This window comes from Triticum dicoccoides, chromosome 5A, assembly GCF_002162155.2.
Source record: "Triticum dicoccoides isolate Atlit2015 ecotype Zavitan chromosome 5A, WEW_v2.0, whole genome shotgun sequence".
Classification (NCBI taxonomy): Eukaryota; Viridiplantae; Streptophyta; class Magnoliopsida; order Poales; family Poaceae; genus Triticum; species Triticum dicoccoides.
Genome location: NC_041388.1, coordinates 707,048,524 through 707,059,031, shown reverse-complemented (window position 1 = coordinate 707,059,031; position 10,508 = coordinate 707,048,524). Strand labels below are relative to the sequence as shown.

Genomic DNA, 10,508 nt, shown 5'->3' with positions numbered 1-10,508 from the left:
CTAAAGGTCTCAACCCCATTAGTCCCGGTTCGTGCCTCAAACCGGGACTAAAGGTCTAATCTTTAGTCCCAGTTTGAGGCACGAACCGGGACTAAAGGTCATCGCACCCTTTAGTCCCGGTTCATGTCTTAAACCGGGACTAAAGGGCCCGAGTGAACCGGGACTAATGCCTTAGCCGCACGAATCGGGACCAATGCTCACATTAGTCCCGGTTCTAGACTGAACCGGGACTAATGGGCTAAGCCGGCCTGGACCATAGCCATGTTTTCTACTAGTGAAGCTCCAGCGATCCATCTATGGACTGGTGCAAGCATCTCAGAGTTGGAATATATATGCTTTGGTAAAGTGATCATAGCATATGGTTTTATATAGACTTGCGGTGAAGCCTGTATTTACAAGAGAGTGAGTGGGAGCACTACAGCATTTCTGATAAGTATATGTGAATGACATATTGTTGATCAGAAATAATGTAGAATTTTCTGAAAAGCATAAAGGAGTGTTTGAAGAGAGTTTTTCAAAGAAAGACCTCGATGAAGCTGCTTACACATTGAGCATCAAGATCTATAGAGATAGATCAAGACGCTTGATAATTGTTTTCAATGAGTACATACCTTGACAAGACGTTGAAGTAGTTCAAAATGGAACAGTCAAAAAAGTAGTTCTTGCCTGTGTTGCAAGGTGTGAAGTTGAGTAAATACTCAAAACCCGACCACGGCAGAAAATAGAAAGAGAATGAGAAGTCATTCCCTATGCCTCATTCGTAGGTTCTATAAAGCATGCTATGCTGTTTACACTAGTAGAAAACGGAGCTTTAAAACCGGTTTGTAAGGGCCTTTAGTGTCGGTTCCATAACCGGCACTAATTAGTGGGCACTAAAGCCCCCCCTCCTTTAGTATCGGTTCGGCACGAACCGGTGCTAAAGTGCCACCACGTGGCGTGAGCTCGCGCCCTGGTATGGGGGACCTTTAGTACCGGTTGGTGTTACTAAAGGTTATTTTTGAATTTTTTTATGAAAATTTTGGAAATTTTTTTTATTGTTTTTTTCGATTTTTAATTTCTTTGAATTATTTGGTGATTTAGTCTCTAATCACCTCTCTTAACTACTCAAGTGTGGATCACTCATTCCAAATCATCTAACTTCCCGACCGGTCACCCATCCCTCTCACTACTCCAGCCCGAGCACGCTTAACTTTCGGGTTCTATTCTCCTTCGTTTCCAAATCTGCACTTGTTGTTTTCCTGACAATAGTAAGATGCCAATCATATTAACCCTCAGGAGTTTAGCTTGAGCATGAAGTCACAGATTTCACTGTTTGAGTTTGAAACTATTATTCTAAAAAACAGTAATTATTTAGTAACACTAATATTTCTTGAATAAGTTTGACCATAGTTTGACCATAATTTGACCATAGTTTGACCATAGTTTGACCATAGTTTGACCAGATTTGACCAAAATTCAAAAAATTGAAATAATTATTTAGTAACACTAATATTCTTGAATAATTATGTAGTAACATTAATACTTCTTGAATAAGTAATTTGACCAGATTTAACAAAAAAAATTAACAAAAACTTAAATTTGACCATATCTTTTTTTTCCTTTTGGAATTTGAGGATTCTAAAAAATTGCAAACAGGCCGTAGGCGGTCTCCATCGGATGCGGATTTTCGTGCTGAATTTTTTGATATATTATACCTTTTTTCCGACATCGTATGCAAAAGTTATAGCCGTTTTACATTTTCCCTACACTTTTTGCAAAACATGTCCAAATTTAAGTTTTCAAATTTTCCTAACTAGTAGATGTAGTAATATAACTACCTCTCGAAGGAATTTATTTTTTGAAGTTTTTATCATTTTCTTTTGATTTTTTTAGAACTGAAATGGTGACACACGGGGGGTAGAGTTTGAAAATTGCCCTATAGTGCCGGTTTGTGTCACAAACCGGTACTATAGGTCAGACCCCTTTAGTACCGGTTCGTGGCACAAACCGGTACTAAAGGTTAGCCCTTTATTACCGGTTCGTGCCACGAACCGGTACTAAAGGTGATCGTGGGGCCCTAGCCTGACGCCAGCCTGCCATCACCCCTTTAGTACCGGTTCATGGCACGAACCGGTACTAAAGGTTCAACACGAACCGGCATTAATGCATAGTCGTTCGGACCGGCACTAATGGTACCATTAGTGCCGGCTCAAATTCAAACCGGCACTAATGTGCTTCACGTTTGACCCTTTTTCTACTAGTGTTACTAGTCCTATTGTATACATTAGAATTTTTGGGCAAGGGAGAACAATAGTGATCTAGGAGTAGATCACTGGACATCGGTCAAAATTATCCTTAGAGGAGTAAGGAAATATTTCCCAGTTATGGAGGTGATAAAAGAGTTCGTCGTAAAGAGTTACGTCGATGCAAGCTTTTTACATCGATCTAGATGACTCTAAGTCTCGATCTGGATACATATTGAAAGTGGGAGCAATTAGCTAGTGTAGATCCGAGCAGAGCATTGTAGACATGGAAATTTGCGAAATACATACGGATCTAAATGTTGCAGACCCGTAGACTAAACTTCTCTCACAAGAAAAACTTGATCACTCTTTGGGTATTAATCACATAGCGATGTGAACTAGATTATTGACTCTAGTAAACCCTTTGGGTATTGGTCACATGGAGATGTGAACTAATCACATAAAGATGTGAACTAGATTATTGACTCTAGTGCAAGTGGGAGACTGAAGGAAATATGCCCTAGAGGTAATAAAGTTATTATTTATTTCCTCATATCATGATAAATGTTTATTATTCATGCTAGAATTGTATTAACCGGAAACTTATTACATGTGTGAATACATAGACAAACAGAGTGTCACTAGTATACATAGACAAACAGATAACTAGATATTGATCTTGTGTACAAGGATGCAATAAGCTCTGCAATGCTACGGTATTTAACAGTAATATATCAGCTAAATAGGCTATGCTGATTGGCACTAAAGTTGAGCTAGCACCATTTGATTATGTTAGATATAATCGCCAAGATCTCGTCAGCGGCGTCATCTGTTTCATGTGCTTTACTGCATCACATAAGTCGTGTCTCGACAGCAAAATTGTAGGAGTAACCGGTCCTCGTTGCACAACCTTTTGAATAAGAATAGGGCCAGGCAGATTAAGGAGTTCGCTGACGTGAAGAGTTGGATTGTGTGATACCACCATTCAATTGCGCCATTATTTTATTTTTTAGGAGGAAATGACAGGAGAGGCTTCTACTGCATTTAATTAACAAAAGATATTAATGTTACATATTTACAAGAGGGGTGCCACTTGTTTGTTGTTTTGCCTCAGTTGCTCTTAACGCGTTCCTACCTTCTGTCATGCGATGCCAAAGGCGTTCCAGGAGACGTTGCGCATGATGGAACGTTGGTGCGTCACAGGTGCACCAGGTCATCATGTCCTCCAACAGTACCACATGGTACGTTGAGGTTCACGCATCATTAACATGTTGAAGATGAAGTTGTGTGAGTCATAAATTGGAGTGGCTCGTGATTTTGTATGTTAGCCCTTCCTTGTAGGTGCTTCTCAAGTTGGAGGACAACATATTAGTCAAGACATTAGGGATCCTCATTGATGTTTTATCTCTCGTCTGCACTTATTTTGTTTGCTCCAATTCTATATATTCTCACGAGTAGATGAGGTGTAAGCATGTGCAATGTAGTTCCTTTTTCTACATATGGTGATTGATTTCTTCTTTGGTAACCCAACTAACGGATGGTAATCAATCTTCAAATACCTAAACCAAACGTACAAGGCAACAATCAATTCACATATCACAATCATATTCTTCTTTAGTACCCAGCTTAACTCACGGATGGTAATCAATCTCCAAACGAAGGAAATAATCACCGTCGTTTACCTCTCGCCAATGTTACATAAAAGTAACGCTGAGAATTTAGATGTATTGTTTGTCATGGAGCTGTGGCTAGCCGATTACATGAAATTAATTCCCTCAGTTGTGGTGGCAAATATAATACACATAATCCATATTGTTATGCACTAGCGCATGTGCGTGTGAAATAGATGGATTATGGTCCCGTACCCAATAAGATGGATATGTGTATGTGTTAGAGAGAGATAGAGAGAGGGAGAGAGAGAGTGAGGAAGAGGGAGGGAGAGAGAGTGTGTGTGAGAATTTGATGATAAAAAAGGTCGTCAATGTCACTTGATATATATGAGAATATTAAATGTAATATTAACATAATTGATATTGAACTCTTAAAGTTAATGTTGCACTAGTAGAAAAAGGGTCATTTGTCCCGGTTCATAAGACCCATATGTCCCGGTTGCGTAACCGGGACTAAAGGGTCATTACTAATGCCCTTGGCCTTTAGTCCCGGTTCTTATACGAACCGGGACAGATGGGTCTCCACGTGGCCGCTGTGGCGAGCCCAGGCAGGAGGGCCTTTAGTCCCGGTTGGTGGCACCAACCGGGACCAATAGGCATCCACGCGTCAGTTGTTCAGGGGCTAGGGTTTTTTCTGAAAGGGGGGTGGATTGGGGGTTTTGTATGGTTAATTAAGGTCACTACAAGAAACCTGTTAATCCATAACAGATTTCGGATGACGTTCTCAAAATCCGTCACCGATAGGGTGCCATTGATGATGGTTTCTCTAGTTCGTCACGAAAAACGTCATTGATCAACAAGATGAAAATAGGCCCCCAAAACGGTAGCCCCCTTATGAGAGACACAAAGAAACCGTCACAGAAATCATCATGAAACAAGCAGTTGGACCTAGTTTTTTTCTTTATACATCATCCAGTCCGTCACGGATGGCTCTTGCTGATGTGCAGCATATTTTTTCTTCTTTTGTCCCACATGTTAGTCGTTGCTACATCCAGCGGTACACGTGGTGTCATGCGAGCTCGTGCAGTATGGGATCCACATTTAAGTGAGGCAAAGCGAGAAAATGAACCGAGACTGATGCCACGTCAGCTTTACTGAAAAGAGCAGGTCCCAATGTCAGTATGACACCAGAGAAATATCAACAAAAATATGAAGAGCGCCCATGGGGTTCGAACATAATACCTCCTGCTTCTACACCAAACAGGCTAGCCATCAAGCCACAAGATGCCATTTGATTAATCATGAGCAAGAATTTATACAGAATAACGTTGTGGTGCTTGGCTGTACCAACCAAGAATTTTTATTTTTTTTGAGAAATCTCTAGCACCTAGCAGTTTTTTACTTGTTTTCTAGCTTTAATCGATGGAACGAGCTAGCCAACCGACAACAACTTTTTTTAGGCAAACCACCCGACAACAACTACATGCTAGAAATAGTAATTATATAATCGGGCCGGTGCTGTACGCCAACCCATGCAGTTTTCTACTCGTTTTCTTTTTATTTTGTCCAAGTTAGATTTACATTTTCTTTTTTAGTTTTTCCAAAATAAAACATTACAACAGTTATTATTTTTTGTGGGTTAAAGTTATAGTAATTATTAACATACAACTGTTATGTATTTCAAATGTCTATTCTGTTTTCATTCTTTGTACCATGAAGAGGTAAAAATGAACTTTTCTAAAATTTACATGGACTTAAACAGTTCAACGTGCATTGGAAATTATTTGTAAATTCTGTATCTTCATTCTGGACCAAAAACACATAATTTTTCTATATTGTTCAACCTGTATTAAAATTATTGTGTAATAATAATAATTTTTCGAAATGTATTAAAAATGTTACACATGCTTGCAGTCTATAGAAATTTAAGATTAATAGAACATAATATTTTTTATTAAAAGTTCATCATTTTCTGAAAACACACTGAACATTTTTTTAAATATACATTGACTTTTTAAAAGGGACGTTGTCTATTTTTTTTAAATACACATTGACTTTTTTCCGGGTAAAATGCGTGGTGAATTAAAAACATGTTTGCACATTTTTAATACACGTGAAACGGTTTTCTAAAAGCAAATTGACCATTTTTTTCAAATGCATTAATACTTCCGTTAAGTTTTATGGCAATTGTAATTTTTCCTTACATTTCTTGTTTTGAATGGAAAAAATAATATCAAGAATGCCAACGAGTTTATGTTCAGGTCTTATCCAAGAAAAGAAGAGGATTCATAAACATTAGGGTGCCATGGATCGACCTCAAACACAGAGCTTATTGATTTTTTTTCTAGAAAATGCAAACAAATTATGGAATAATGAAACCTGACATGGTGTCATTACATCATCCTTAGGCACCATGGTAACATTTGAGAGCGTTTCACAAAACTGCAACACACACTATTTGGAGACCGGAAGATCTCCAAGGAAGAATTATGATTTCCATAGGAAATGGGCCGAGTTTGAATGCAAAGTGACGATTGTAGACTTTGTAAATAGGTGGGTATGTAAAATAAGTTTTTTTCTAACATTATGAGTTATAAAAAAAATATAATCAGCTTCAAAACCTTTTTTCATAACAAGTGGTATGTAAATTCGCATTTGTGAATAGGTGGGTGAAAGTAAGATGGTGAAAGTAATGAATATAATTCAATTTTGAATTGTAGATGCATGAAAAAGTTCACCAAAATGGTTTAAAAATCATTTGTGTGTTAGCAAGTCTATGTTTAGGCCTTATCAAAAAATCCAAACAAGAGGGTGCCAGGACACGACCTCGAAATTTGCATGCAGATATTGCTTAATTCCGAAAAATGCAAACGAAGTTTGAAAAACATGAAACTTGGCATGGTGCCCTTATATGAGACTCAAAGGTTGTAAAAAAATTGAAAAGGTTTTGTAAAAGTTGTGACATACGCTGCTTACAAAATGAACATTATTGATGTATTGGAAAACAAGCATACGTTGCAAAATAGGTTCAAAAAATGATGTATTACTCGAAACACTTAGGTGTATTACAACGATATTCCAAAAAAGTTCCTTTTGTATTCGCAATTATACACAACCACATATATGCTATACACCACAACAAGCAGCAAATGTTTAACCATTTTAGCTGAACAGATGGTAGCAACGAAGACAATTTAAATTTACAACACTATTATGTACTAACACACACTCATTTCCCATCTTGTTATGTAATAATTTGTACCCCCTATTTTTCAAACACCAAAGTTTCACACCATGCGTAAACCTTTCCAAAATTACATATCTAAAAGGCTATAAATTTTCTTTACATCTAACATACTACTCCCCCGTCCCAAAATAAGTGTCTTGACTTTGTACTAACTTTAGTATAAAGTTGTACAAGACTTAAGACACTTGTTTTTTGGACGGAGGGAGTATATTATATCGCTTTTATAAAAGTTAGACATTTCAAAAAAGATTGAAGTCCACATAAACATTTATTCACCACTTGAACTTGAAATTTTGAAACTATCTGAATATTGCACTATTTTGCACTACAAATCATTTTACATATTTTATATGTAATAAGTTATTCCTATTTTTAAATACCAAAGTTAGGAATCACTTGAAGTTGAAATTCGGAAAATATCTGGATATTACACCATTATGCAACAAGTTAATCATTTGGCTAACAATGAGTAACGAATAAGCATCAATTTTTGATATTACAGATTTAATGACAACTTACATGTTTGCTTGACCACATTTGTATATCTTATCATTTCCCTCCCATTGCTTGCTAATAGAAGGTTGAATTGTTCATAAAAAATATTTTATTTTTTCATGTTTTTTTATCATACAAGTTAAAATTAAAGGTATAAACTTAAATATATTTTTTTTTTTAAAAATTAAAACTTTTTAGAGATACATGTAGTTCTAATTGGAATCATTTTCAATAGAAAATGCAAAAACTTATTTGAACTATAGAAAATATATATTATTTAGAAAGTTGTTGTAACACCTAAAAATAGCATACATTTAGTATATCACGTGTAAGTTTTGAAATTTACTTAAGAAAGTGGGCTTAATTAGTTATTTGGAAATAGAGAAAAAATTTAATTCTGGGCGGCCTCACTGATGTTGGGCTAAAGTCAACTAAAGCCCAGATGCTCTCAGCTATAGCTGGCCAAACAGGCCGTGCTAACTGGCCGGCCCGGTAGCACGCAGGAACGGCACGGCCCAGGCACGGCACGGCCCGAGCTAAACGGGCTAGGCCCGGCACGTGGCACGCCATGGGCCATGCCTGGGCCTGGAGGCTGGGCACGCGGGCCGTCACGGCACGGCCCATTTTTTTTTCAGATTATATATATATATATATATATATATATATATATATATATATATATATATATATATATATATATATATATATATAGGACAAATGTTTCCTACAAGCAGTGGTAGTTGCCACCACTTGCATTTTGTATGTTGTATGTAGTATGTGGCGAAACCGAGAGTATGTACGTGTAGTATGTAGTATATAACAATGATTAGGTAGTATATATACAAGTTTTTAGGTAGTATGTACCATTTTTTGAGTATGCTCTTTTTTACGTACAAGTATGTATGTATTTCATAAGTATAACAAAAACTATGGGCTCATATGCAATTTTTTCATGTAACTTGTTTTGAAATATCTTATATATAGTATATGAACATATTTAAAATAATAAAGTGGAATATATAGTACCACATGGTAGTATATAAAACATATGGGGTAACTACCACCAGGTGGTAGGATGGATTTTCCCTATATATATATATATATATATATGACCTAAATTACATCCCAATAGGCCTAAAATACAGCCCAACAGGCTAAAAATCAGATGGGCTAGCGTGCTAAACGTGCCACGGGCCGGGCCGTTTAATAATCAGGCCGTGCCTGGGCCAGAGAGCCACGCCCGTGGGCCGGCATGAAACGGCCCGGCTATTAAATATGCCACGACGGGCCATGCCGGGCCAGGCACGTTTAGCACGGGCTGGGCCGTGCCGTGCCGGCCGGCCCGTTTGGCCAGGTCTAGTCTCAGCTGAGGGGAGATCATGTGCGACGCAAACGACGCCTTCTGATTGGTCGAGCCTACCCGCACATGGATCAAGCCTCTCCACCGTTCGATTTTCTGAGATCCAATGGTTAGCACACATACCCTATCCCTCTTCTTTCTCCCTCCCCCACAGCCGCCGGGTTCCAGCACCTTCCTTCCTCGTCTCCTTCTCCAGTCGCCGCCTCCCCTCCCCTCTCAGGCTCCCAGCTCCTCTCGTCTCAGAGGCCGCATCAGGGCACCAGACACGCACCGTCGGTGCGACGTCCAGGCCGCCCCCACACCGTCCGGGGGGTGCGCGTTTGGACGTCGGGGGCAGCACGACCCGTCCCTGAGAGCTGCGTCGCGGTGGGTGTTGCCACCGAACGGCAAGGGAAGCGACGGCCTCCACTTCCCGCGGTGGCCGGCAGGATATGGCACTGGTGAGATGGTTAATCGTTGAGCCACAACAGAGGCATCTGGGTTCAGCACTCACTTAACCACCGAGCCGATTTCTTGTGCAGGTGGAGTCAAACCCTCTTCGTCCGATGCTAGCACGCTAAGCCGCATTGAGCTAGCACTCTCAAGGTGCCTGGCCGAGGGGGCTGCGCCGACCTGCCACCGCATTGTCGTGGGCCCGCGTCCGTCTGCTATGGCATCCTCACCACCGATTTTTTCGCCGACCTTGGAGCTGTGAGGCGCTTGCCCCACCCCAGCTCCAGTTCCCTGTGTTTTACTTCTGATTTTTCGAGGCAGTTTTTGGTTGTCCATGCGCAGGGAACGGCGGTTCATCTTGTTCTCGTCGGTGGAGATGGGATGCCCAAGAGCATGTTCGAGGTGATGTGGCATGTCTCCGATGATGAGTCTGCGGTGATGGATGGATCTGCAAAATGGTGTTCTCCGCCTGAGAATTTCTAGGACCCGTTGTAGATTGAATGTCTTCGTTTTGCTCCTCCATATGTGTATTATTTAGAAATGTCTGTAATTTTAAGTTCTGTTGTGTTTTTACTTCCGTGTAAAATGGTTTTTTCTAGTGTGTTTATGTAATTCCCATCTATTTAATGACATAATATATATCATTTGCAAAATTGTGTTGGTTGAAAATTTGCATAGAACAAGAGAAATGTGAGATGGGCTAATTTGTCGGCCGAAATCAATGGGACATCAACCGATTGAAATTTAGTGGGTTGAAATACCATTTTGGTTGATTATTACATGGGCTGTGGGTCTTGGACCGAGCTGAAATTTAGTGGGCCAAAATTTGAAAAGGCCCACTTAGTTCATGGGCTGCCATGTAATATCCATGTCAGATGATGATGTGGCAGACAAGTTAACGTCGTTATGAGCACGTTAGTTAAGTGCCATCCATGACGGTCAAAATCTGTCATGGATCCGTGACGATCTGGAGATCCGTCAAGGAGTACATGGTGGTCAAATTATGACGCGATATACATGACGGATTTCAAGTCTGTCATGAGTATCCTTCGATGACAATTTTCCACATGTCCATGACGGACTAGGACTGTCATGTATCAACAGAATTCTTGTAGTGGGTGTTTCATATATTGTGTTAGGTA

The 10,508-nt window shown here is 39.5% G+C and overlaps 1 protein-coding gene across 1 annotated transcript; it reads left to right on the top strand.

Moving 5' to 3' along the window:
- Positions 1–9,040: 9,040 nt before the first annotated feature.
- Positions 9,041–9,977, top strand: LOC119300551. Its single transcript, XM_037577484.1, has 2 exons — positions 9,041–9,374; positions 9,456–9,977. The coding sequence occupies exons 1-2, from the start codon at positions 9,041–9,043 to the stop codon at positions 9,626–9,628; spliced, it is 507 nt and encodes a 168-aa protein (XP_037433381.1). The 3' UTR covers positions 9,629–9,977.
- The last annotated feature ends 531 nt before the right edge of the window (positions 9,978–10,508 follow it).